The sequence below is a fragment of the Hippopotamus amphibius genome, chromosome 16 (assembly GCF_030028045.1).
Source record: "Hippopotamus amphibius kiboko isolate mHipAmp2 chromosome 16, mHipAmp2.hap2, whole genome shotgun sequence".
NCBI classification, from domain to species: Eukaryota; Metazoa; Chordata; class Mammalia; order Artiodactyla; family Hippopotamidae; genus Hippopotamus; species Hippopotamus amphibius.
The window spans coordinates 57,853,463-57,879,381 of NC_080201.1; the positions used below are offsets into that span (position 1 = coordinate 57,853,463).

General features: G+C 55.1%; 4 protein-coding genes across 10 annotated transcripts; 1 reads left to right on the forward strand and 3 right to left on the reverse strand.

Annotated features, from left to right (window-relative positions):
• Positions 1–531: 531 nt before the first annotated feature.
• Positions 532–13,829, reverse strand: RASIP1 (Ras interacting protein 1). Its single transcript, XM_057712706.1, has 12 exons — positions 13,086–13,829; positions 12,709–12,849; positions 11,425–12,110; positions 9,572–9,927; positions 6,242–6,895; positions 5,427–5,464; positions 5,067–5,218; positions 4,845–4,948; positions 3,395–3,638; positions 3,140–3,312; positions 1,975–2,122; positions 532–942 (listed from the first exon to the last, which is right to left on the reverse strand). The coding sequence occupies exons 1-12, from the start codon at positions 13,400–13,402 to the stop codon at positions 743–745; spliced, it is 3,213 nt and encodes a 1,070-aa protein (XP_057568689.1). The 5' UTR covers positions 13,403–13,829; the 3' UTR covers positions 532–742.
• IZUMO1 (izumo sperm-oocyte fusion 1) lies at positions 13,483–17,272 on the reverse strand. 3 transcript variants are annotated; one of them, XM_057712709.1, is made up of 9 exons: positions 16,700–17,272; positions 16,281–16,355; positions 15,797–15,883; positions 15,491–15,511; positions 15,062–15,142; positions 14,773–14,873; positions 14,366–14,519; positions 13,838–14,045; positions 13,483–13,609 (listed from the first exon to the last, which is right to left on the reverse strand). In XM_057712709.1, the coding sequence occupies exons 1-9, from the start codon at positions 16,935–16,937 to the stop codon at positions 13,483–13,485; spliced, it is 1,092 nt and encodes a 363-aa protein (XP_057568692.1). In that variant the 5' UTR covers positions 16,938–17,272. The 3 variants fall into 3 exon arrangements, with proteins under 3 accessions (XP_057568692.1, XP_057568691.1, XP_057568690.1); XM_057712708.1 differs by lacking the exon at positions 15,797–15,883 and having other exon boundaries at positions 13,483–13,612; positions 14,366–14,483; XM_057712707.1 differs by lacking the exon at positions 15,797–15,883 and having other exon boundaries at positions 13,483–13,612.
• A 1,681-nt stretch (positions 17,273–18,953) lies between these two features.
• FUT1 (fucosyltransferase 1 (H blood group)) lies at positions 18,954–23,423 on the reverse strand. 4 transcript variants are annotated; one of them, XM_057712730.1, is made up of 4 exons: positions 23,261–23,423; positions 21,901–22,065; positions 21,705–21,807; positions 18,954–21,392 (listed from the first exon to the last, which is right to left on the reverse strand). In XM_057712730.1, exons 1-4 carry the CDS (start codon positions 23,421–23,423, stop codon positions 20,285–20,287), a joined length of 1,539 nt encoding a protein of 512 aa, XP_057568713.1. In that variant the 3' UTR covers positions 18,954–20,284. The 4 variants fall into 4 exon arrangements, with proteins under 4 accessions (XP_057568713.1, XP_057568716.1, XP_057568715.1 ...); XM_057712733.1 differs by lacking the exon at positions 23,261–23,423 and adding an exon at positions 22,424–22,582; XM_057712732.1 differs by lacking the exon at positions 21,705–21,807 and having other exon boundaries at positions 23,261–23,365.
• Positions 23,373–25,633, forward strand: FGF21 (fibroblast growth factor 21). Of its 2 annotated transcripts, none has more exons than XM_057712734.1 (4): positions 23,373–23,492; positions 23,727–24,317; positions 24,440–24,543; positions 25,259–25,633. In XM_057712734.1, the coding sequence occupies exons 2-4, from the start codon at positions 24,086–24,088 to the stop codon at positions 25,547–25,549; spliced, it is 627 nt and encodes a 208-aa protein (XP_057568717.1). In that variant the 5' UTR covers positions 23,373–23,492; positions 23,727–24,085; the 3' UTR covers positions 25,550–25,633. The 2 variants fall into 2 exon arrangements, with proteins under 2 accessions (XP_057568717.1, XP_057568719.1); XM_057712736.1 differs by having other exon boundaries at positions 23,929–24,317.
• Positions 25,634–25,919: the final 286 nt, after the last annotated feature.

Sequence of the window (25,919 nt, forward strand, 5' to 3'; positions counted from 1 at the left end):
CCGGAGTCGGATTCAGGGGAGGGAAAAGTTCAAACTGGAGCCCTGAACTCCTGGGTTTGAAGAAAAAGGGGCAGATCCTTGGACTCCTGGGGCCGAGGGAGGAGTGGGTTGGAGGCCCATACTTTCGGATGTGAGGGACGAGGGATTCCAGAACAGGAACGAGGTGTTGAGACTCATCAGTGTGCATGATAAGCAGAAAGGTCCAGAAGCGGCTTGGGAACCCAGACTCCTCTGTCTGAGGGAGGAGGCTGGAGTATGGGCTATGGGGGGTCGAAGGGAGCGTTGGCTATTTCCCACTGGCAGGACTGAAAGCCTGATCTTTGCCATAACAAGTGGAGAGCTTTGTCCTGAGATGCGTGGGAGGCCCCAGTGCTCCTGGATTGGATTACACGCAAGAGGGCAAGCTGAGGCCGTGGCTATAAATACCTCCGTGCATTCGGCAGGAGCCCAATGCTCCAGGCAAGGGCCCTGGTGCCTTATTCCACAGAAAATCGTCGTCACTATCGCTCCCGAGTCTTAACAAGTGAGGCGTTGCCAATACCACAGATACCTTTATTGTTCCTGGCACTCAAATCCCAAACCCATCTTCCCACGGTCCCATCCTCTACTACCCCAAAACTCAAATTCCCAGCATTCCACGCGAGGAAAAACTACAACTCCCAGAAAGCTCTGCGCTCAGGCGGGCTCTGAGGAGAGAAGCCGAAGAATTTTCAAGGTTCGCGCGCTCGTTTGCTATTGGTTTTCAAGGAGGCGTGGCCACGGGAGGTCCGTGGCGGTGATTGGCCGGCAATTCCTGCTGCTCAAGATCCCAGAGGAGGCGCCGCAGCCTGCGCAGTTCACGGTGCAGGGCGTCGTCAGTCACCGGACCTGTGAGGCTGAGGCGCGAGCTGCCCAAGGGTAGGATGAGGGGAGGATGGGAGGAGAAGCTTTCGAAGATGTCCCCTATGAGACCGGAGAACACGGAGTTAAATTCTGAAAATGGGCGTGAGGCAGCAGTGTCCGGGAGAGCCGAGGCTATGTCACGCCGGAAGGAAGGAAAAAACCCCCAGCAACTCCTGGAGCAGGGTCCCCTCAAACGCGACTCTTGGAGTCCCCGAGCATCATGGGAGTTGTAGTTTAGACTATGAAAGGCCACCGTTGCCTGGGAAACAGGCCAAGTAGTTGGGTTCTTGGGTCCATTAGGAAGGAAGGAGGAAGGGCCTGGAAATTCTTTTACGGATTCCTTAGAGTGGAGGGGCCTGGAACTTCAGCTCCTAGGTGAAGAAGGTAGTTTGTGGGAGAAAGAGGTTGGGAACCTGAACCCCTGGGAGAAACATAAGGAGCTGGGGATTTCCCTGGTGGTCCAGTGGGTAAAACTCTGGGCTCCCAATGCAGGTGTCCGGGGTTCAAACCCTGGTTGGAGAACTAGATTTTGCATCCATGCCGCAACTAGGACACGGCACAGCCAAAATTAATTAATTTTTAAAAAGCATCCATCTTGGACTTCCCTGGTGGCACAGTGGTTAAGAATCCGCCTGCCAATGCAGGGGACACGGTTCGATCCCTGGTCCAGGAAGATCCCACATGTGGTAGAGCAACTAAGCCCACGTGCCATGACTACGGAAGCCCAAGTGCCCAGAGCCTGTGCTCTGCAACAACAGAAGCCACCGCACTGAGAAGCCTGTGCACCGCAACGAAGAGTAGCCCCTGCTCGCTGCAACTAGAGAAAGAAAGCCCACGCACAGCAACAAAGACCCAACGCAGCCAATAAATTAATTAATTAATTAATTTAAAATAAGGGGCTGGGGGCTTGAACTCCTGTATCCTGGGAGAGAATCCTGTATCCTGGGATCCAGCACTTAGATCCCAGGGGAGGAGAGGGCTAGGGGTCCAGAATCTTGGACCAGGAGGAAGGAGCTGGGGCTATGGATTCCTAAGTCTTAAGGACAGAAGAAAGCTGCCAGCCCCAGTGCCTCTGTCTCTATTTCTCCTCACCTGTGTCCACAGCGTCTCTCTCTGCAGGGGGAGGATCCCAGGCAGGTGGAGGCCCACGGCCAGGCCCCAGCTGGTAGTGGCTGAGCAGATGGTGGAGCTGAGCAGGGGTCAGTGTGGGGTGGTCCGTTCGTAGGCTGCTCCATGAAGCCTGGTGGGAAGATGAAGTGAGAAATCTATGATCATTATGGGGCAGCTGAGAAATCCTAAGTGGAAGGCCCTCCACAGATGGCGTGGACGTAGCAGGTAGACAGTGGTGTCTGTGCAATCTCTTCCAGGCCCTGAGAGTCCTGGTTGTCACCAAAGTGACAGTGGGAAAGGGTGCACTCTCAGCTTTAAAAAAGAAAAAATGTGATTTGCTTCAGAATAGATGAGGAGGAAGGAGCAGGCAAGGGTGGAGAAGAAACAAAACTGACCATTAGTTTATGTTATTGTGTGCATAGGTGTTCATTATTCTACTGTGGCTACTTTTTGTATCTGTTTAAAAATTTCTGTACCTAACCTAGATCTAAGCAACAGAATCATCAGTGTGGTTAAAACCTGAGACTCTGAACCCAGATTGCCTGGGTTCAAAAGTCCCAGGCTACCTCTTACCTTCTGGCAAACCACCTTGCCTGTTTCCTCACCTGTAAATTGGGGGAGAACAGGAAGTACCTAACAGGGTTGTTACGAGGATTCAATATGGCAAGACTGTAAAGTACTCAGAACTCTGACTGGTGCTTATTAAATGCTCTGTAAAGTCTGATAAATAAAAGTAAATAAATGAAATCAAGTGACCTAGCCTGCCAGATTCTCGGTTTCTTTGTCTGAACAAAATTGTCAATTAATAACCTACTTCACGAGGCTCAGTCTGCATTCTATGAGAAGGGCTAAAGAAAACACAGTATCTGGCATGTAGTTTATGTTCAATGAATGTTTTAAATGTCACATGCCTTGGTCCCATACCAGCCTTCCTGAATCAGCAGGTCTGAAGGAGGGGACCCTGGAAACTATTACTGGGATTCAGATGCAACCAAATTTGGACATTGATGTGGCTGGCTGCCGCTGTATCTCCCATGGTGTCTGACACGGGGATAACATGGAGTCCAAGGGGAGATCCAAGGGTAAGCTGAATACAGAGGATGGATGAGTCGGGTGGGGGACTCAGAGGTCAGGGGTCAGGAGTCACCTTGAGCAGTGAGGTGCGAGGCACACAGAGCAGGTTCACAGCTATGGAGAGTTTCCGGAAGAACTCAGTGGCAATGTCACCCAGCCCAGCCCCCTGCAGCCAGTCCAAGACAAGGTCCAGGTTGGTTCGGATTTGGACAGCTCGGGACCACTGATAGAAAGGTCGGCCTTGACCTGTGGGCGAAAGGTGTGAGAAGCCATGGATGCATGGACCCTGCCCTTCTTCCTCCCAGTCCCTTTCCAGTGCAACCCTCACCTCGCTCCATCAGCGAGTTGAGAAGGGATGCATTAGAGAAGAAGAATAAGTAGCCAAAAGTTTGAGACACGAGGTCCGGGTGCAGCTCGCACTGGCTGGTCAGTTCCAGGGCTGCTTGAAACACGCCCAGAGTAGGTCTCAACCCTGGAGGCATGGCCCCCAGCTCGGCTCCAGGCCCCGGCAGCTCTGCCCCGGCTGTGAAAGGGTTACTATCCAGGAGAGCAGGCAGGGTTGAATACAGAGTCTGAGGAGATACAGAGATGCAAACAAGTGATTGGACTACAACTCCCTGGAAGCTTCAGGGTAGTAGAGCATGAAGATACTGGGGAGCTCCACCAAAAGCTTCTGGGAATTGTAGTCCATTCTACCTTCAACATCATAAAAGTCTCCATGAGCAAATTCCTACTTTCCAGATGGGTTCCTAGCATTCATCAGGCCTGGGATACCTCAAGTTAAGAAAGGTTTTCCAGAGTGTCTTAGGTATTTTAAGACCACCTCTGGTGCCTTGTGGGACTTGTAGTTCTCAACAGAAACAGCTCAAGGAGGACAAAGGACATTGAACAAAGAGGCTTCAATCAAGGAATGATTTATCCAGAATTCCCAAAGGAAAGGAAAAGAATGGAGAGTCAGGAAGTGGGAGTGGGGTGGCAGTTAGCCAGTGGAAAGTGAGATCAGGCCAAGGACAGGAAATGAGGTCAGAGCCAAAGAAGAAATAAAACCACACTTGGCAGGGATGTACAGGAAGTGAAGCCTTGGAGGAAAGGGCTTCACAAATCAAGGCTGCTCAAGGCACACAGAGACTATCTGTCCCAAAATATCCCCTTTATTTTACAGATAAGGAATGAGGCCCATCATAAGACAGATACCCTGAGAATGCCAAGAAGCAATATTAAGTCAAGAGTGGTGGCGAGGGACAGGGGCAGAAAGCAGGGCCTGCAAGATGGGCACCCCAGGGAAAAAAAGGTTTGTGGCTCAGAAAAGGGAATGAATTCAAAGCTAAAGGAAGTGAGGTCAGCAAACACAGGAAGTGAGTCCTGATTAAAGAGGTTTAGCATAAATGACAGTGTCTAGTATTATCTGACCTATATCTATTTATCTATCTTTCATCTATCATCTTATCAGTGACTTAAGAGTGCAGTTAGAAAACAGGAGCTTCAGAAAGTGGTAACAGTGATATAATTAGGCAATTAAGTCAGCCTATCAGGAGGGGATAGTTGCAGAGACAGGAAGAAAAGTCAGAAAGGCAGGAAGTGATGGAAGCTCAAACAGGAAGTGGTACCAGAACAGCAAAGTACAGGCGGGGGTGGGGGGGCCAAGGGGGACATGGGAAGTGATGTCAGAGAAGCAGGAAATCTTGATAGGTCAAATAAGAAGTAACATCAGAACAATGTGATGTAGTTCGAACAGGAAGTGATACTATGCCGAACAGGAAGCAGGGGTCAAGGCCAACCTTGGTGAGGTAGTAGACAGACTGCTGGAAGGTACACATGATGACCTCATCCAGGAGGGCCATGGCCTCGTCACATAATTCCAAGTCATTGCAGAGCTGTGGGTCTGAGGACAGGCACAGGAGTGAGAGGCAGAACCAGAGGCTGACAGGCCGAAGCCCAGGTCCCCAGGTGCAGGGAATCGCAGGGGGCTTGGATGAGCACGGGCCTGGGTCGGAGCTCACCCTCCTGGTCAGCCTCCTTTTCCATCTCTAGCACCTTCTCCTGCACAAAGCTCAGCAGCTCTGTGGTGTTGGCCATCCACAGCATGAGTGGCCGCAACTCCACGGACACAGCCTCAGGGGTCAAGGGCACCTCAGGAACCCCCTCAGGGTGGCTGGGAAAAGGGAAGGCACCTGTAATCCTTGCCCAGCCCTCACCATAACATCCAAACCCCGAGACAGGGTCCAACCCAAACATCACAACTAGAAGTTTAAGTCCCAAAGAAGCTGGCGCTAATACATGCATGAAATGTGAACACAGAACTGGCTGCAAATCCTGACCCCTACATCCCTCTTGACCCTTCTCCCCAGAGTTTCTCTTACTTTTCTGGCTGACGGTCTCCAATTTCCTTAATCTTTTCCTGTGGAACAGTAAGATCAGAATCAAGGTGAGGGCGATGAGGAAGAGAGGCCTAAGAGTTAATGCCCTGGTTTTTCCTTTTCGACAGGAGACTCTCTCCACTTTTCAAACGGACTCTGATCCTCAAGCTTCAGAGCAGTCAATCGTCTTCCTACCTCTTAAAACACACACCCCTATGATTATGAGTGGTCTGTCTCCTTTTAAGTTTACTTCTGCTCAAATGGAATTTCTTCCTACCCAAAAACACTTCCTAAACCTTTTCTCTAACTAGGCCCCAGCTCAATATAGTATGGAACTTTCCCGGTCTCCACCCCCCTCCCCCTCTCCCTCTCCCCCTCCCCCCGAATGGTTTGTCTCAGGCACATCCATCTGTTGGTCCAATGGTTTTGTTTTCCCTCGCCTCCAAGAATGGTCTCGCCCACTAAGGCTTCAGGCCCAGTGGCTGCCCACCTCACTTCTGACAATGGTCTCTTCCAACTTTTCATCCAATGGGATCTCTTCACCCACCCCATCTCCCAGAATGGTTTCTCCCATTATCCCAAGGCTGCAAAGATAGGTACTACCGTACCTATCTTTTCTTCAAGCACTGTGGATGCATCCACAACTCCCAGCATTCCTTGGGGCCCCTTACTTAATAGCCCAAGCCCCTCCTGATGTATCCTGGGAGATGTAGTTTCGTCCTGCCCAACTACAAAACTAAGGTTGGAGGTGGCAAGAGGAGGCTGGGGAAAAGGACTTGGGGCGCAGATGGGGCTGGACGCCGGTTGGGGGTGCTCACCCAGACAGCCTCCTTGATGAGACGAGCCAGGCGGCCCAGCAGGCAAGGCAGGTGGCCCAGCTCCAGCTCCCGAGCTGAATGCTGCACACACAGCGCCAGCAGCGTGGCGGGCCCCAGGGGTGGCAGGTCCCCGGCGCCGGCGGCCGCGGCGCGCACGATCTCGCCCAGCAGCGCCTCTTCCTCGCGCGGACGGAAGCGCAGCACCGGCTCGCGGCCGTCCAGGTAGGCTGCCAGCGCCTCCCCACGCTCCTGCAGGCCACGGCCACACAGGCGGCAAGAGAAGGCCCAGCCAGGGCCTGGCGGCGTGGCTCCGGGGCGTGCCGGCAGCCACGGAGGCCGCGCTGGCCCCGAACCCCCAGCGCGGGGGTCCTTGTACATGAACAGGAAGTGCTCGCCCAGCCCCAGCAGGTCACCCGGATGCAGCTCGGCCTCCCGCAGCAGGAGGCACCCATTGTGCGTGACCGGGGCTCCCCGGGATGGGCGCACCGTCGCCGCGGGCTCAGGGCCCGCGCGCACTGTGCAGTGACGCGGCAGGATGTCCGGGGCGTTGAGAAAGGTGTCCACGTACGGGGCTGGGGACCCACCGCGGGCCGAGGAGTTCCCACCCCGGCCGAACACGTGTTGCTCCCGCGTCATCACATACACCACGAAGTCCTGGAGGGAAAGTGAAGATGCACTAAAGGAATCCCTTTCTCACAATTGACTCTCCCGTCAACCAGATATCTTGAATGAGCAAGGAGATCTCCTGGGATCCCAAAGGACTCACTAATTCCCTCCCATCTCCCGTGAGTGTACTCTTCAAAGGCACTTCCTAGGGTGAACTGTCCCTTAACTGTCCATCCTAAAGACTGGATACGAGGAAACCCCTTTCTTGCCATGGGCTCTACCAGTTCCCTCCCTCAAAGAATGAATGCTTCCAGGGAGCTCTTTTTCCAGTGGATTCTCCCATCTTCTCACCTCCGCTGAATGGACTCCTTCAAGGCAATCCCCTCCTACAGTGGATTCTCCCATAACATCCAGCCCAAAGAATGGGTGCTTCCAAGCACACCACATCCTACTACCCTCACCCTCTAAGAATGGACCTTCCAAAGGAAACCTTCTTTCTCCTAGGGACTCTCCCATTTCCCTACCGCTGGCCCTGCTTGCCCACAATTCCACCCCTGTGATGGAGGCTTTCAAAGACATTTCCCCATCCAATAATAGTTTCTCTCAATATTCCCAAAGCAAGGCTACCTTAAAAGAGACTTCCCCTTTGAACAAAGTTTTCTTTCATTATTTCTACCCCATGAATATACACTTCCAAGGAGACCCACTTTCTATAATGGACTCTCATTTTTTCCCACCCCATGATGAATTTACTTCCAAAGAGACATAATTCTACACTGGACTCACCTATTTCCCCCAATCCCAGGATGGAGGATTCCAAAGACACTCTCTCTCCCATCAATAGATGCTTTCAATATTCCAATCCCCAAAAAGGACATCCCCAAGGAGATCTCCATATAGTGGCACTTCTAGTAACCCCATCTTATAAATAGATGTTTTCAAGGAGACCCTCTTCTTATAATGCAGCATCCCATTTGGTCCACCAAATGAAGAGGTGCATTCCAGAAGACCCCTTCGTAAAAATTACTCTCCCCATCTGCAGCCTTTAAAAATGGAAGCATGCAGTCTGACCCCCTTCCTAAAGTAGACCCGTCTGTTCCCCATTCACATCTGAGAGAATAGTCATCCTGACGTTCATAAATCCCCTCCCTACACTGAACTCTCTCCCATTACCTCCACCCCATGAATGCATATTTCTAAATCTCCTTACTACAATGGATTGGTTCACTTGCCTCTCAAGAAAAATGGATCTTTCCAGTCTGATCACCTTCTGAAGGTAGAATCTCCCATTTTCCATTCCTGTCTGGAGCAATGGAATGATCCAAAATATACGAACCCCCTTTTTACAATGGCTCTCCTGTTCCTTAACCCAAGAAGGGATTCTTCCACCGCACCTACAATGAACTCTCAGGTTACAGACACCCATGAATAGAGGAATGCAAACAAATTCCTTTCTGCAAGAGAGTCAACTCTTACTCCTGTTCCCAAGGAATGGACACTTCCAATGAAGACTCTTACAAAGAAATTTTTCATGAATCCCATCTGAAGGAATGGATGTTTCCAATATTTCCCTCTCTCCCTGTAACGTACTTTCTTATATTCCCAGAATAGATCCTTCCAATTTGACCACCTTGCCAAAATAAAGCCTCCAATTCACCAACCTTGTCTGGAGGAATCGGCTGTTGTAATATATATAAATCCCTTCCTACAATGAACTTGCCGTGTCCTGTTGCCCCAACAAGGAGGAAGGAATTCTTCCAATGCAAGTTCTTTGAATAGCTTTAACCTCTCACCTATATACACAGCCAAGTGGCCTAACCCAGTTGGATCCCTCTCTGAGAGTAAAAATGGAACCGTTCAATAAACTCTACCACCTTCCAGAGTGGGCTTTCCCATTGATCCCAGTGGTACCTGTTGAAGTTGGCTGTACCACTGTTACCGAAAGGTGGACAAAACCATAGGAATGATTCTTGTAATCTTCTCATACACACACACACACACACACACGAATATTTCCAATAACACATTTCTTTAATGAAATAACTTACCACTGGTCCCCAAGCGCTAATCCTTTCTTCCTCTCTGCTCCCCAACACTGAAACAAGATCTCCTACCGTGGCCCCCATCAACAAATCATTCCAAAGTAAACCATCAACTTTAAAAAATGATTTAATCCACTCCTCCTAATATAGGCTTACCCAGAACAACATTCCAGGCAGCAATCAAATTATCTCCCTCCCCAGAAGTTACTCTTCCATGACTCTCCCTCAAGAAATAGAGGCTTCCAAGAAGATCTCTCTAAAATAGGCTCTCCTGGGAGTTCCCTGGTGGCCTAGTGGTTAGAATTCCAGGCTTTCACTGCCAGTGGCCAGGGTTCGATCCCTGGTAGGGGAACTGAGATCCCACAAATCGCTGGTGTGGCAGGAAAAAAATAAAATAGGCTCTCCCATTCTCCCTGGAGGAAGACAGAGTTTTCTCCCAACTTTGAACAAAATGAATCATCGCCTACTTGTCCCTCCAGTGAAATTCTTCTCCAACATGTATTTCCACCATTCCCACTCTCTTCTCTGATATTATCTCCTACTCTGGAACCTGGTTGGGACCATATCTTCCAACGTACCTGAGACCAACGCAACCCACGGAATTGTGGGAGTTGTAGGTTTGCCGCCCATTCAACCGAAGGATGGAGCATAGGTCTCTCTCGGTAGGACAGGTTGCGCTTACCTGGGCGTCCTGGTAGCCCTGCAGCAGCAGGAAGTAGGGGCGGTTGCTGGGGGCCTGGATGAGGCACTGGGTCAACTGATCGAAGTCGCCAGGGTCTACAGGTCCTATTTGGGCGTCGGCTGCCCCTGGGGCCATGCTAAGTGCCTGCTGCCTGCGCTCCTGCTGCCGCCGCCGCCGACCTTGCAGACTGAGCTCCGATACACTGCGCCGCAGGGACAGGTTTTCCGAGCGCTCCTTGCCCCCGGACCCAGCTGGGGTCCCTGAACCCGACCCCGAGCCAGGACTGGCCAGCGCCGCCCCACCAGACGCTGCCCGGGAGCGGTTCTTCTGCGGCCGCCATGAGGGGGCACCCGTGCCTGCGGAAAGAGATGGAGACCGATGAGACTGAGACAGGGAGAGACAGACTCAGAGAGCTAGAGATTATAAAGAGACAATTGGCTGCAAAGAGGTAAGGCTGCTTCCCACATTTAGATTTTTGCATATGCTGTTACCTGAGCCTGGCACACAGTTCCTGCTTGACTCCTACCCACCTTGTAATTTCAGCTCATAAATTCATTTATTCTTTCAGTTAATATTTTTTGAGCCGCCAGGCACTGTTCTAAGCACTTCGCGATGAACCGAGAAGATCCTGCCCCAAGGGAAGCAGAAACCACCTCCTCTTAAACACCCTTCCCTAATATTCCAAGTCGAAGCAAAGAAGGGCACCGCTGGGCACTCTAAACTTTGCCACACAAAGCCCTGGCACCTAGTAGATGCCCAGTGGAAATAAGCTGAATGAGCGAACTGATGTTTTTCTCACTGGGCTGTGAAATCTAGGAGGGTGGGAACTTCACCTGTCAATGTCCCCACTGTATTCCCCCAGGGCCGTAAATACGGTGTGGCCTACAGAAGGTGTTCAATGCAGGCTTTTTGAAAAAAAGAAGAAGGAGAAGAAGAAAAGAAGAAAGAAGAAAGAAAGACAATGATGGTTATAATTGCCATTCTTTATTTAGCAACCTAGGATTTTGCTGCGTTTTAACTGGCAAAAAACGGTTGGAATCCAAGCCTGAGTTCAAAACCCATGAATGTAGCTGCTACACCACTCTATCTCCCAGAGGGAGACTCAGGAACAGAAAAGCTGTGAGAAGGCTCCCTGGAGCGGACCCTATCTTTGTGAGCCCAGCCCCCACCCCTGCCAGGCTCTGTCCCCACTTTGTTATTTCACCACTGGCCCACCTCCTGTTCCAGGCCGTGCCTTTTCAAGTCAGGCCCCCAGCTAGCCAGGTCCTTGGCCAATACAAATACCTCTTCATTTGCCGGGCACCACCCTCAAGGCCCCACTCACTTACTGCTGCCAACCCAGCCTAAGGTCACCTGCTCCAAGGCCCACCCTTCTGAGGCTCCGCCCATTCTTAGACCCTGATCTAACAGCCCATTTCCTCACTTTCCAGGCCCTTCTCCTTCCTAGCCTCGATCCACATAGGCCCTGCCCCTCATTAACCAATTCAGCCTACTACTGAGAGGCCACCTGTCATCAGGACCACTCATCCGCCCTTTCCAATATCTCTGCGTTCCTGTTACTCCATTCCGCGGCCCCGCCCCAGCACCGCAGGCCCCGCCCACCAGCTCTGCACCTATCCCAAGGGCAGCGTCCTCCGGCCCAGCCCGTCCGGCTGACCTAGGTCCTGCCCCAGCTCCGCCTTCCACTAGATCCGGTGCTATAGGCCACGCCCAATCCCCCCCTGCCGCGGACCCCGCCCCCAGCCCACCATCCGGTCCCACCAGCCCCTCAGGCCCCGCCCACCCTGGCCCCGCCCCAAGCCCCAGCCACCCCTCCGCAGGCCCCGCCCCCAGAACCCAGCCCGCTGGCTCACCGTCGCCCTCCGCCGCCCCGAAGGCCTCCTGCTCCAGGCGGCGCGCCTCCTCGCGGCCGCGCAGCTCGAAACGCCGCGCCCAGCCGGGCCGCGCCCGCCACAGCTCCTGCACCAGCAGCGGGCGCTCCGAGTCGCCCAGCACGCGCAGGTGCTCTGCACGCCACTCGCCGCTGCCCACGGTGCCCGCCGCGGGCCGGCCCAGCGCGTCGCACAGCGCGAAGGCGTCCACGCAGCTGCTCTCGCCGGGGCCGCTGCCGGGGCTGCCGGCCAGCCCGTAGCGCTCCAGCGCCTCGGCCACCAGCTCGCGCGCGGTGGAGCGCGCCGTGGCCAGCACGCTCTTGTAGTTGGCGCCCGAAGCCAACCCCGCGCCGAAGATCTTGAGGACCCCGGGGGGCGCCGTGGCGCGGGCGGCCAGTGGCGGCTCCGGGGCCACGCCCGCCGCCAGCTCTGGCAGCTTCTTCTCACTGGCCCAGCGCTGCGCGGCCCCCGGGGTCCCGGGCGCTCCCGCGCCACCGGAGCCCGTGGTCCCGGTCCCCGAGCCCCGAAAGAGCTGAGAGATGCGCTTGGCGCGGCTCCCCGAGGCTCCCCCAGCCGCCTTGACCGCGCCCACTCGCCGCAGCTCCACGTGCGGCGGCGGCGGGGGCAGCGGCTCGCTGCTGCGGCTCCCCGTGTCGGAAGATGAAGACCTGGGAGCCCACCGGGGTCAGAGACACGGGAGAGAGACCCAGAAAGACGTGCAGAGACGGGGGTGGGAGTTGGAGACAGAGGGAGGGGGCAGAAACCCAGATTGGGGGTGGGGGGGATAGAGACCCAGAGAGGGAGGGACAGACACCCACAGATAGTGGGGGACAGACACCCACATAAGGGCGAGAGATCCGAGGTGTGCAGAGATGGGGGGAGGGGGGCAGAGGTCAGAGGCAAAGAGAGAGAGAGAGGGAGAGAAAATAAATAAATAAAGGCGAGTCCCACAGAAGGAAATTCCAAGAGGTGAGCAGGGAGGGCAGGAAGGAAGGTGAATCAAACCACTACTCCTTCTGTGTCCCCGTCCCCGTGTCCACCCGGCCTAGGCCCATCTCCAGGCTCAGCACTTCCCTCACCAGACCCTATATCACTGGGGCCCACTGTCCCCTACCGCCTGCCATCGCACTTGCCCATTCAGGACAGGAACTGGAGTCAACACTTGCGGGTTCCCTGGCATTACTCAGGGCAGGGACTGGGTCATCAACAGGGACGGATGGGAGGCAGGGGGGCAGAGGCAGGAGTCATGAGGAGGTGGGCACTCACTTGACAGAGGCAGCGCTGGGCCAGCGTCGCCCCAGCTTGGCCAGCTGCTTCCTGGGGGAATTGATCCACAGGCCCACGGGGAGATGGAGCTTCCCGAAGCGGGGGCTTCCGCCCTCCTTCCGTTCACCAGATAGCATGGCCCTAAGGGAGGGTGGGTGAGGCCCCAGCTCCCGAGGCCTTGAGAGGTAGGGATGGGGTGGAGGGGGACCTGTACTCCAGAGCCAGAGGGAGGAGGGGGCTGGGGCTCAGACTCCAGAGTCTGGGTGGAGGAGGGGATGGGAGCACGGATCGCAGGTTGCTGGGATGGGAGATGGCTGGGGACCGACTCCAGGGTCTGAGGGAGGAGGGGGCTGGACTCCTGGGTCCCCAGCTCTTACCCTGCTTCGGGTCCGGCAGCACCCGGGGGCCCTGGCTCCGCTTGCCCTGGTTGGTTCCTGACCCCGCTGCTCCTGTTCAGCCTCTGCCTGTGCCCCAGCTCCCAGCACTGGGTGGGGGACAGGAAAAGGCAAGAGGAAACCGGCAGGAAGAGCGGGGAGGGGGCGTCCTGTGAGGGGACCGGGCCTGGGGGAGGAGACCTGGGAAGGCTGGCCCGGCCCCACTCCTTGATTCTGGAATGACACTGCAGCCAGTTGGCCCCTTCCAGGACCCACAGGGCCAGGTTCCCAGCCCCTTGCTCCATCAGACAGAAGACCATCCCCAGATTTCTCTCGGGGAACCAAACGTTAGAATCAGTCCAGAGGAGTGCGTCAGATACTTAGACGACCAGATAAATATTTATTTCCTCCTTGATTCTTTGGTCTTTTCCTTTGAAACCCCAGAGTCCTGAGCAGCTGCACTGCCAGTGCTGAACCAGGAGGACTTTAGGAAATCGATCACTTTCCCAGAGCGAGAGAAAAGCATCCTGCTGGGGGTACAGATAGCGGAAATAGGTTAAGTCCTAACGGAGGGAGGAACACCCCTCCCGGCCTCCCTATGTTTGATCTAATGCTAGCAATTATCCAAGCTTCGACCGCTCCCAAAGGACGTGCAGCTCTCAGTGTTCCTTGGCCTGGAGAGCCCCTCGTGCATCAGGTAGTAGGAAATCCCCGCCCCTCACTCCAAGCCCTGCCTTCTTCCGCGGATGGCTCACGCAGTCACAACGCCGGCTATCAGCGCCGCAAAGCCCCCGATCAGCAGCCCGAGCAGGCGGCTTCTCAGCACTTTCTCGGGCTTCGGAGACTGTGACTGGACGGTTGTGGCCGTCTGGGGGCGGTCCAGAGTCACCTCACCCGGGGCCACCTCATTCTGGGTTTCGGTGTTTGGTGATGGTATCTCCTCCACGATTCTTTTGGGCAATACTGATAGAAAAGGGGTAAGGAGCAGTCCTGGGAGGGCGCGCAGGTCCCGCCAAGGCCAAGGCAAGCTCTCCCCAAGGCAACCCGCCCCAGGACCCAGGCGCTCCGTGACATAATCACGCCTCCAGCTGCGTGAAGCCCGAACAAACCCAGAGGGGAGCCCTGGCCCAGTGGCTGGAGGCCTCACTCAGGGCAGGAAACCGCACCCCGACAGGAAGTTATGCCCCACAGGCCATGCCCCTGAAGCAGGCCACTCCCCTGAAGCCGGCTGCCCCCCAACTTCAGGACTCAACTCCCACTTCTCTCAACTCCCCAGCACTGACCTCTGACATGAAAATAGATGATCGTAGCAGGACTGGACTTCACAGAACCCAGCTCGCAGCGATAGGTGCCTGCATCCTCCGGGCTCACCATGGTCTTGGTCAAGGTGGGCTCCTTCCCCTGGGACACCAAGGTCTCAGAATTGTTCCTCCAAACCTAGACCCAAACTCAAGGGGTCACAGAGGCCTGGGGAATTCAGGGGTTGGAGGAGTACAGGGTTGAGAAGATCATGGGGCTTCAGTGGGGGAGATGGGAGTCCAGGGTGTACTGGTCAGGGTATGGGGTCCCAGGGGAACAGAAGAATCCAAACTTGATAGGTCATGGGTCATGGGCATTATAGGTGCAAGCCTGTGGATACAGGGGCTAGGGGGCTTGGAGTTCAAGGATAACAGTAGTTGGAGGGCCCCACCCTGTAAAAGCTGTAATCGGTCAGGCCTTGAGAGATTTTATGCCAGCTGAGCTCGCAGTCCAGAATCATGTCTTCCAGTTGATGGACCTTGACTTTGCGCTCTGGGGATAGGGGGTTACTGTGGGATGCTCTTTCAAGATTCTGGGCCCTCACCCAACCCCCCTCCACTCGGTCTCGCCCGGCTTTTTCTTGTTGGCTGGCTCCAGTCTCCGCCCTCTTTAGGCCCGGTCTCTCCTCTGGCTCCGCCCCTCATGAGCCAACCCCTCTTGCTGGGCCACAGCTCTCTCACCTCCGCAGTTCAAGGACTTTCGACAAGAGTGGACCTGCTTCTGGCAGGTACTGCACCAGATCAGAGGCTGCATCATCAAACCTGAAGGGGCAGGATCGAGGCTGTGTTCTCCCACTAAGAGACCGGGCTAAAAGGGAGAGGGCAGGGCCAAGGGCTGGGGCGCGGTCAAGAGCCGAATCCTGAGGAGGTCAGCCTGCGGGGCGGGGCTAGAACACAGCCCTGTAGGAAGCCGGCTCTAGCTAGGTTCAGTAAAGCGTGCAAAAAGTATATGCCTGCTTCCCAAGAAGTCGAGGTGCACAGGGAATATTGGACACTCAGGAACTTCTCGACGCGGAGAATGAAAAAACACACAGACCCAAAAGGTGAAGGCTGGGTATTTACGGGGCAGGAAAGAGGGATAGAGGACCAGTTCCCATAATCCGGACTCACCACATTTGTTGGGACAAAAAGCTGCCTCGGTAGAAAGAATTAAAAAAAGAAAAAGAAAAAAAAAAAAAGAATCAGATTTCTAAGTTAAAGGGGATGAGAGAGGGGGTGAAGGGACAGGCTAGGGCTGGGGCTCTTGAGTTCTTCAATTGAGGAAGGAAAGACCTGGGCATCTGGACCCCTCGGTCTGAGGGAGGAGGGGCTTGGGAGAGATGACAGATGGGACTGGGAGAAGCAGAAGGCTGGGGTCAGGGACTCTTGGACTGTGAAAAGAGAAGGCTGGGGTGCTGGACTCCCATCTTCTCTCACTCTCTTTTTGAAACTGAGCAGCATAGCTGGCAAAGTTATCCTTTGCCAGGCGCAACATCCAGAACAGCTCCTTCACGAAGAGGTCACCTGGGAAGAAGCAGGATGACACAGGGTAGTCCCCACCTCACCCCATCCTCCTGCTCCTCCCAGATGTAAGGTATAGGAAGTTGGCCTCTGTCTGCAGAGCCTGGCTTTAGGGTCTTCTCAGGGAAGGGCAATACAATTTAATGACCGCTTAACATAATGCTGGCCACTGGGCTAAGAAACAACTGGGATGAAGGCTCGTATGGTTTCCATTTTTACAGGTGACAAAGCTGCAAAATTCCTCGCTCAAGGCCACACAGCTAGGAAACGGCAGAGCCAGAATTTGAACCTAAGCAGTCTGGATCCAGAGTCCAGTACCCGACCACCAGACCAGGTGTCACCCGCAATCACTTCCCTGAGAGTTTCTGGAAGCCCTCTCCTGGCCCCTCCGTGCATTTACCTTTCACATCACTGTCCGTGATGCGTTTCAGATCCTTCAGCAAACTCCAAGATGCCTTTTCCAGCGTGGCCTCATCTGTGCGAGGAGCTAAACCTCAGATTCCAAGCATTACTGTCCCATTGGCTCACCAAGTCTTAAAAACTACAAAACCCATGGGGCCAATGGACAAGAATAGGCCTGGTAAAGGGATTACCCCACCCCGTTGCCTTCTGGGAGTTGTAGTCTTGTTTGTTACATATGGAATAAAATTGCAGGATAAAAGGTAGAGGGAGCAGTATTTGCCAGCCCTGGGGAACCCCAGAATCCGCACCCTAGCCACCTCCGTTCCCGAACCCAGGAGACTCCGCCTGCAGCCTTTTCTACCCTAGCACCTCCCAGCAATCCTTTCCCAGGACCCAGGAGTCGCACTCCGCCCTCACCGACGACCCCCATATAGGAATCCTCGTCAATCGGCAGGTCCTTGAAAGCTTTCACTGCCTGCTTTACCCTTTGCATCACGTTTTTGTGATGCTTGGCCTCCAGGTGGCCAGGGAGGTAATCCGTCTCCAAGGAGTTTAGCGCCTCCACGACCTTTGGATCACACATGACACAGCCCCGGGCAGGAAGCAGGCAGCCAGCCAGAGCCGCCAGCAGGAGGGGAAGCCGCCGCGGCCACATTGCGGCCAGAGCGCACAGCCCGCGCCGAACTCAGGAGAGGGTCCTCTTACCCCAAACCGAGGAGGCGAACGCTAAACGGAGAGAAGCCCTTCCTCGAGACTAATGGAGCCCCAATTTGCAGGGCGCACACTTCTCATTAGAAAACCGAGGAGTCCAGAAGCACTCTAAACCGCCATAGCCCGACCTTGACTCCTGACTCTTGTACCCGCGAACACTAGGGTTCGCTGAAGAGTCCAGGTTCTAAGAGTTTCAGAGGACGACCAGGCCACTCCTTCCACTCTTTTTCCCAAGACTAAAATTAAGGATTTTGGGGGGGGGGGGGGGCGGGGGGTGAGGATGAGGTTGGTTGCGTGGTATAGAGAGCTTTTGAATGGGGTCACAGCCCCGGTTCGCCCCTTACTAATAGGAACACCTAAAGCCTCCGCCTTCTGGCTCCCCACGTGGAGCCGCGAATTCCCAAGAGATATTCCCTGGGGTTTCCTTGGCTCCGCCTAGAAGCCCAGCTCTTAGTCTGATTGGACCGCAACAAAGGCAGGCCCCGCCTATAGCTCCATGATGTCACAGACGCCTTTTCAGACTAGAACTACCGAAGGGGAGTTACCCTGTCGGCTCTGGTTTCCAAGCTAAGGAAACGGTTTCTAGCCTTCAGTCTCCTCCCCTCTGTGGGCCCCAGGACCCAAGCTTTTGGCTAGATGGTCACGGCCCTTGGGAAACACTGTCCTTGAGCCACAAAAACGTGGGAAGTGGTCCTTCTTAGTCCTAGGACTACGACTCCCAGAAGGCCACCGGGTCCCTCCATAGTGGGTTACTGCAGACAACCCCATAGCTTTATGGGAAATGTAGTTCAGGAATGATAATATTGGTACTTCGCTGGCCGTCCATCGGTTAAGACCCCGCGCTCTGGCTGCAGGGAACTCAAATTCGATCCCTGGTCAGGGAACTAAGATCCCTCATGCCGCGGGGCAGGGCGAAAAACTTAAATAAATAAATAAATAAATAAATAAATAAATAAATAAATATCTTTGCTCATCTCCCCCCCCCCCCCCCACCTTCTCTCTCCAGCCTGGGGCTGGATGCCAAGGTCCCAGGGGAAAGCGAGGCCTGAGGGCCAATGCTGAGAGTCTCCTGGAAAGGAACTGGGTCTCTGAGACCACAACTCACACAAGTGCGGCAAGGAGAAACCAGAAACAATATCCCAAGACATGAGAACTAAAAGTCCTCAGAAGCTCCACACCTTTACTCCTACTCACTTACACACACCCTCATACACACAAAACAAAAAAACCTTGCAGAGACAGGTTGGTGGTGTGGACTTTTAATTCATACCTCTCTCCAACCTATGGGAGTAGGGACTGGTTCCTGCAAACTCCCTGAGAAGACTAGAAAGGGGCTTAAATTCTCAGACAACTCTGTAATTAAAGTATCTACCTAAACTTCCTTCAAAAAGTCTCAAGGGAGTCCTGAAATCTGAGTGAAGAATCCCATCCTCTTTGGCCGGCCCCCGTGCTCTTGCCTGGGTTGGAGACCAGTCTGGGGTCTGCATACTTTCTGAATCTTTCATCCCTGACTTGCCAAAAGCCAGATTTAGAGGTTCTGTGAATTCAGGGGCAGAGAGTGGTTGGCAAGCCCAGAGGACACTCTTATGCCAGCTGAGTTTCAGTAAATCAACCCCACTGTTAGCAAGTCCAAGCTCACTGCACGACAGGCCAATAAATTGAGAGATGAGGTGTTGAGGCAAGGAATAGTGACTTTATTAGGAAAGCCAAGTGTTCGAGAAGATGGCAGACTAGCGCCCTAGAGTACCATCTCATGGCATCTGGATGCTAGTTTCTTTTATAGAACAGAGAGGCGGAGGAGGTGAGGAAGTAAAGAGGCCATAAGTCTTGCAAAAGATCTTCTTTCCTGCAGCCATTCACAGGTGGGCAGGGTCAGGATGTTTCCCTGTGAGCTGAATAAAGGCACTTGGCTTAACATTGAGGCAGAAGGGTAGGATTCCCTGAGGTAGGCCACTATGTATTCTTTTTTTTTTTTTTTGGCACATGGGCTTAGTTGCTCCACGGCATGTGGGATCTTCCTGGAGCTGGGATCGAACCCGTGAACTCTGCATTGGCAGGCAGATTCTTAACCACTGCGCCACCTAGGAAGCCCGGCCACTATGTATTCTTTTTTTTTTTTTTTGGCACACGGGCTTACTTGCTCTGCAGCATGTGGGATCTTCCTGGAGCTAGGATCGAACCCGTGACCTCTGCATTGGTAGGCGGATTCTTAACCGCTGCGCCACCTAGGAAGCCCCGACTATGTATTCTTATAGCTACAGACAGCACCCTTTTAGTGATTATAGTAACAAAAGCAATGGAAAGCAAAGGTTAAAGTAAAAGAAACAGATCCAACATGCAGTCAAATTTTGTTCTTCCCTGTTACACCATCACCCCCAGCAGCCCAACTGCAGAGGAGGAAACTTCCTTAGTTGGGTGAAGCAACCAGAACTTGGCGCCAACATGTGCATATCTACCTTTGCAGTTTTGAGCTTTAAAAAAAAAAAACAGGTGTCCCTATATCTCCACAGAGCCTTGCTCCTTAAGCTGCAGCATTCAGCAGCATTCCTTCCCCCACCCATCCCACGTTTTAGCATATCTGTGGTTTTTCAGGAGCAGAAATGTTGGGTAAAGTTCCGCTTTTCTTACAAATTGCCCCACTACAGAGAGTTTGTCTTTCATCAAACTTTCTAGCAGTGGTGAGGTGTTGAGCTGCTGGTTTTACCTTCATTAGCTTCTTCACTGTAGTTATCTAGAATTCCAGAAACCCATCTTCTCTGGAAGGGCCCTGCAGGGTTCTTTATGGGCATTAGAGCAGACCCTCTCCAGAACAAATCCCTCCTCTAGAATCATTCCAGAAACACAGAAGGGAAGTTGGTGAGTGTTTGCTGTAGCTCATCCCTGCGTTCCTTCAGTCCTGATGACCCAGGGAAGAGAAATGTATCTTCTTGAAAAGACCAGGATGGTCAACACTGGAACAGGGCATTCCCTGTTCCTGGGGGGCAGTGATCTAGAAGTACTCTGGATATGGGCTGGGAAGAACAGGTGGGCACTGCGCATTCTACAACAGCCATGAGCTTCCACAGACATCACCAACCATCATGAAAAGATCTTCCACGGATTCTAGAATGTTCCGGCAGTTGCAGAAAGCCAGCCCCGCCTTTTCTCTAAGTCTAGCCAACCAGAATCACTCTAGAAATGGGTGTCTGCCAGCTGCAGGACCACCAGCTTCTCCAGAAGCTGCTGGGTTTCCAGAGATGCATAACATTGGTCCTAGGTTCAGCAGACTATTTCAGAAAGTCTCCCTAATGCTCAGTGCTCAGCCAACATCTGGAGCGGAGTCAAGTCTGCATTAATGCCCACCCACTCAGGCAGGAAGGCAGCCTCAGGTTTAAAGATCTTCAAGAAGCTGGAGTCAGGCAGGGTGAAGTTGGCCAGGTACACGGTGTCTCCACCAGCCAGGTAGGCAGCCCAGAAGCCGAAGGTGCCAATGGTCATGACGGTGTGGTTGCATTGCGTGAGCAGCGCAAAGTCCTTGCTGGGGGCACCCTCTTGGCCATTGCCGGCGAAGACCACATCCCCCCGGGAGGCGTCAATGTTTTCCCGGCACCATTCCATGCCGTTGCTGGTGACCACAAAGATCGGGGCTTCATGCCGGGCCCGGAACCAGTCCATAGCCTGCTGGAGGTAAGCACGATCACCCACCACACCCTTCCAGTGGTAGGGCATCACCCGCAGATAGTCCCCACGGCGCACGTGGACACCCACGAAAGTGCTCGGGCGGTCCCCCGTGCGGCCCAGCCGGAGCTGACTCAGTAAACCCTGGGCCTCTTGCCGAAGGTGGTCGTGCAGGGTGAACTCTCTGCGGATCTGTTCCCGGAGATGATGGAAGAAGGTCCAGGAGCAGGGGAAACCCGTGAACTTCAGCCAGGGCTCCTTTAAGTGGGCGTACTCCTCCGACATCCAGTCGTGAAGCTCCAGCTGCCGCCAAGGCCCGTGGCTGTCCACCTCGGGCGCCAGCACCGGCAGGGTGATGCGGAACATAGGCGCCAGAGTGGCGTGCATGGCGGGCTGGATGAAGGCCTGGCGGCCGTTAAGCTGGGCCAGCGCCAGCAGCGTGGCATACTGCCCCATCTGGTTCCCAAGCCGGCCGTTTGGGTAGATAGTCCAGGTTCCTGAGACAGAGGCAGGATGCTTGGGGCAGGAAAAAGAGGCGTTGGGGTTTACCGGTGTGCCCGACAGGCAGAAGATGGCCACGGCGGATGTCATCGGGTTACGGTATGGACACAGGGCAGCCAGGTATAAGCCACCGTGAAAGAGGTCTTGGTGGATGTGGAGGAAGAAGACTGAGGCCAAAGCACAAGCTAGCAGGACGGTCAGACAGAGGTGACGGTTGCTGGGGGCCCACATGGCTGCAGGGCTGCAGGGGAGGAAAAGTGAATTAGGAGATACTCAGAGTTTGAGAATGAATGTCAGGGAGGAGAGGCTTGAGGGAATGAGGAAACTCTGGGTTTGGACTCCGGGGTCTGAGGGAAAAGGGGATCAGGGCTCCTGGGTCTGAATTAGGATAAGCTAAGGGCTTGGAATTTCGGGGAATGGAAGATGATGGTTTCCAAAATAGCAATGGTCCAGGACCCATCGCCTCGTCCCCACATCTTGGAATCTCGCTCTCCCAGGCTGTAAGGTCCACTGACCTTGGACAGTGTTTCCCCCAGCTCCTTTCTCAGCGTACCTGTGTGTGAGGGGCAGCGTGCACCACGGAGATGAGAGGAAGCAGCAGGCCAAGTAGTACTTGAGAGGCTGGGGGTCAAGGCCTGGATGGGAGATCTTGATTCCTGGAGGAGCAGGAGTTGGGGGTCGGGGGTGGAGGCTGTGCGCCTCCTGGGACTGAAGGCCCGATTCCTGGGTCCGGGGCGTTTCTCACTTACCTGAGCTTCTGGCGAGCGGCAGATCCGCGGTCAGCTTGATGTGAACGGAGCGCTCCTGCCGCAAGTGCAGCCCACATCCGGCGGCCCCCGGAACCCTGGACTCCAGGTTCCCAGGCCCGACAGCCCTGCCTCTCGACGCCGCCTCCCCGACTGGCTGCGAGGGCTCTGAAAGGGGAGGTAGGAGAGGGAGCGCCGTCCTGAGGCTCACAGCCTCCGCCCCTCCCTGGCCTGCAGGTAGCTGGGAAGTGGAGCCCCGCCCCTTCCCTGGCCCTGAGCCCCCGCTCAGAGATCAAGGGTGGGCAGACCCCGCCTCCTGCCCTCCCGGGACCGGGAGACCCACGCCCCGGCCCCCTCCTCCCGGGCACCGGCCAGCCCGGGGCAGCCTATCTGGCCTCCAGCAGCCGCATCCTTCCGTGGACACGGAGATCTACCGCCCAGCTGCAACGCTGCACCCACATGTTCCGGTCCACCGACCTCACCCTCTTCCCCTCCAGTTTCTGGGTTCGCCAACCGCCCTGTGCACCTGGATGCGCGGAGTCCCGCCACGCCCCGGCGTCTGGGACGCGCCAGGGCACCTGGACCCGGCGGCCAGGGCGATCCTCCGCCCGCTGCCGCGTCCTCCGGTGGGGATGCAGAACCTGTTCCCCCGGCTGTCCCAGGGACGCGCGCAAAGCCTCCTGAAGCTCTCAGAGTCCCGGCGTGAGAGCCTCCGGCCAGAACGTGTCCCCGCGCCCACCAGGGGCGGCCGATCCCCCATCCGCCTCATCCACCCTCAAATTCAACAGTCCGGGCTCCCAGTCTCTCCTTCTGAGGGAACCCGAGGGTCCGGCGCCTGACTGCTACTTTCTGGAATGGTACGTCCCGCCTCTCCAGAGGACGAGAACGGAGAAAGCAGGAGTGGAAGAGAGTTTCTCTTCCCTGCCTCCCGCAGAGGCCGCGGCAGCCCCCGCTAGGAACAAAAGCCTCCCTCTTCTGCGGACCTGAAGCGGTTTCCCTTGACAAAGGCTGCGCCCCACCCACCCCCACCCGGGCCGTCTGACCATTGCCATTCAAGAAACCAAAGACCCAGGAATTGGACTTGACTCTCCAGAGATCTGATTATAATTTCTCCAGACCTAAGAGTCCCAGCCCCCAGTCCCCTCCTCAGACTGAGAAGTCCTCGCCTCCAGTCATCCCCTCATTCAGATCCGGTGTTCAGACTCTCGAACCCTTAGTTTCCAGGAAACTGCCCACCCCCTCATTCCCTTTGGGATCTTGGTTCTAACTTCTCCCTCCGGAGCCTGGGTCAGTTGCCAACTGTGAGTAAAAGATTCTCACCCTCCCCACCCCCTCCCCCACCCCCAGGCTATTTTGAGGGCACCTGTCTGATCCTGGGTAGCTTCTCTGGTGAAGGAGCCATCAGGGTCCAGGAGGAGGAGGCTGGGATGTTTGGTGTATGAGTGCTCCGGCTGGAGTTGGTGAGGAGGTTGACTGGAAACTTCCAGACCAGGCACCCGTGTTCTTGAGGAGGATGTTTTCATCATGTGACACTTGCTGCTTTCCTGATGATCAAGAAACCTCACTATCTGACCCCCAGAAACCCAGCAATTCAGGTGAGGTGCAGAAACGCCAGCTGAGGGACACAGTCTGCAACAGTCAAACGGAGAGGTGGATCCCAGCCCCCTTGCTGCTCAGACTCAGCAGTCCAGGTCCCCAGCCCCCTCCTCCCTCAGACCCAGGCGTCTGAAACCCCGGCTCCCTCCTCTCTCAGACCAAAGAGTCTGGGCCCCCAGCCCCTTTCACTCAGGTCCTGGTTCATCACGTTGCTATTCCCCCTGATTCCTCAGACCCAGGAGTCCAGGCCCCCAACTGGAAGGACCCCCGATTGCATCACCTGCTCAGGCTGACCTGGCCACCGTGGAATTCCAGAGTCTGCCAAGTGGGTCAAATATCACGGGTCAGGCGTCGGGAAGGTGATTGGGCGGGTCTGTCTGGGTATAAATTCTAGAGCGTCTGCATCCATCCCAAGAGATTTGGGTTTCTCGTCAGCTGTGAATCCACGTGCAAGAGGACCTAGGCATTTCTGCTACCAGAGAAGCCAGCCGTGCATCTGCTCTCCCAGACCCCCAGGCTCTGAAACAGAATCTAGACCATTCAGCTCTTCAAAGCCCAGACCCCAGACCTCACCTGAGAACGTGAACCACTGATGGGCTGGAACGAGGCCAAGTTCGAGCACCTGGGACTGTGGGTCCCTGTGCTGGCTGTCCTGCTGGGAGCCTGCCAGGCACATCCCATTCCTGACTCCAGCCCCCTCCTCCAATTTGGGAGCCAAGTCCGCCAGCGACATCTCTACACAGATGACGCCCAGGAGACCGAGGCCCATCTGGAGATTAGAGCCGACGGCACAGTGGCGGGGGCGGCCCGCCAGAGCCCTGAAAGTGAGTGTGGGGGTGGGGCCTTGTCCTGAGGGAGGAGTGAATTGGGGCCCCGGACTCCTGGGTCTGAGAGAGGAGGGGGATGGGCAAAACTTTCTGAGTCCCTGACCGCTTTCTCCCCTCAGGTCTCTTGGAGCTGAAAGCCCTGAAGCCAGGTGTTATTCAAATCTTGGGAATTAAAACATCCAGGTTCCTGTGCCAGGGGCCAGATGGGAAGCTGTATGGATTGGTGAGTGTCCGTGGCCCCTGTCCTTGCGGTCTACCCTTCCTCGCCCTAACTTCACAATCTGGGGGACCTTGGCCAGGCTTGGGTCCATGCTCTCCGCACGCGCCCTCCTCACCACAATCCCTGGAGGCAGGAACTGTTGTCATCAGTGTTCACAAGAAGAGGAAACTGAGGCTCAGGCAGGGCCACTCCCAGCCCCAAGTCACAAGGCCTGTGAACGACAGAGTGACCTGGAAGGCTGAATCTTGTGACTTGTAACCCGTGCTGACCACATGGGCTCCTACAGGTCTGGCTCATGCTGGGCGCAGGGTCGCTCCGGAAATCGATGGCCTGTAAAGTGAACATGACCTTGGGTGCTAGCCAGGTGCCCCTGCCAGGACTTAGCCTCCACTGATCCCTGGGCTGGAATATTCTTCTCTGTGAAGTGGGCCTTGCAGGACTGCCTAGGAGGTAAAGGAAGAGCCTGCTTCTGTGGTTTTGTGTCCTGGAGGAAGGGGCTAGGGACCTGGACTCTGCATCTGAGAAAGGAGTGGGTCCCCCAGCTCGCCAGGAGTCCCGGGACTCCCACATCCTATTGGAGGACAGGACTCTGTGGTCTGAAAGAAGAGAGAGCTGGGGGCCTGGAGTACTGAATCTGGGAGAGGATGGGGCTGGGGGCCCTGCAGGAGGAAGGCGTAGAGGAATCCCATGTCTCTGATCTTTGTTCTTGTCCCCTCAGCTACACTTCGACCCCCAGGCCTGCAGCTTCAGGGAACTGCTTCTTGAAGATGGATACAACGTTTACGAGTCTGAGGCTCTCGGCCTCCCCCTCCGCCTGCCCCAGCACGGCTCCTCCAACCCAGACTTGGTCCCCCGGGGACCTGCGCGTTTCCTGCCGCTGCCAGGCCTGCCCCCGGCGCCCCCAGAGCCTCCAGGGATCGTGGGCCCTGAGCCTCCTGACGTGGGCTCCTCAGACCCCCTGAACATGGTGGGGCCCTCGCATGGCCGAAGCCCCAGCTATACTTCCTGAAGCTACAGGCTGAGTCTCCTCTTTATTTATTGCATTATTTATCTTATTTATCTTTTTATTTTTCTTACTTGAGATAATAAAGAGTCTGAGGGGAGGATCAGAGTGAGCACGTGTGTTTGAGGGAGGAGATGGGGGCGGATTCCCTGTCTCCCCTTGCCCCCACCATTGCCACAAAGCTGGGGGGAGGTCCCGGTTTTTCTGCCTGCCTTCCCCTGCTGGCCCTCAGCTTTCTGCTCCACTAAGGCATCCCCAGAGACTCTGGACTATCCCTGCCCTTTGACAGAAGAGGACTTGTTATTCTGCCTCCACCCCTCACCCTGCCCCCAACCTTGTGTTCGTGTTTTGGAACTATTTCTCTGAGGTAACTCAA

Bases quoted from the DNA above. Each gene is read 5' to 3' on its own strand.
- IZUMO1 (XM_057712709.1), bottom strand. From the start codon at position 16,937: ATGTGGCCGCGGCGGCTTCCCCTCCTGCTGGCGGCTCTGGCTGGCTGC. The intron at 16,356-16,699 runs GTGAGGGCGGAG...CTCCTCGCACAG, and splicing joins TTCCTATATGGGGGTCGTCG to ATGAGGCCACGCTGGAAAAG. The intron at 15,512-15,796 runs GTGAGAGAAGAT...CTACCGAGGCAG, and splicing joins TGCTCAGTTTCAAAAAGAGA to CTTTTTGTCCCAACAAATGT.
- FGF21 (XM_057712734.1), top strand. From the start codon at position 24,086: ATGGGCTGGAACGAGGCCAAGTTCGAGCACCTGGGACTGTGGGTCCCT. The intron at 24,318-24,439 runs GTGAGTGTGGGG...TTCTCCCCTCAG, and splicing joins GGCCCGCCAGAGCCCTGAAA to GTCTCTTGGAGCTGAAAGCC. The intron at 24,544-25,258 runs GTGAGTGTCCGT...TTGTCCCCTCAG, and splicing joins ATGGGAAGCTGTATGGATTG to CTACACTTCGACCCCCAGGC.
- FUT1 (XM_057712730.1), bottom strand. From the start codon at position 23,423: ATGATGAAAACATCCTCCTCAAGAACACGGGTGCCTGGTCTGGAAGTT. The intron at 22,066-23,260 runs GTGCCCTCAAAA...CTCCCCTTTCAG, and splicing joins AGCTACCCAGGATCAGACAG to AGCCCTCGCAGCCAGTCGGG. The intron at 21,808-21,900 runs GTAAGTGAGAAA...CTGCTCCTCCAG, and splicing joins GCCGCTCGCCAGAAGCTCAG to GAATCAAGATCTCCCATCCA.
- RASIP1 (XM_057712706.1), bottom strand. From the start codon at position 13,402: ATGGTCTTCTGTCTGATGGAGCAAGGGGCTGGGAACCTGGCCCTGTGG. The intron at 9,928-11,424 runs GTGAGCCAGCGG...CTCTTTCCGCAG, and splicing joins CGGGGCGGCGGAGGGCGACG to GCACGGGTGCCCCCTCATGG. The intron at 5,465-6,241 runs GTGAGCACCCCC...ACTGTTCCACAG, and splicing joins TCATCAAGGAGGCTGTCTGG to GAAAAGATTAAGGAAATTGG.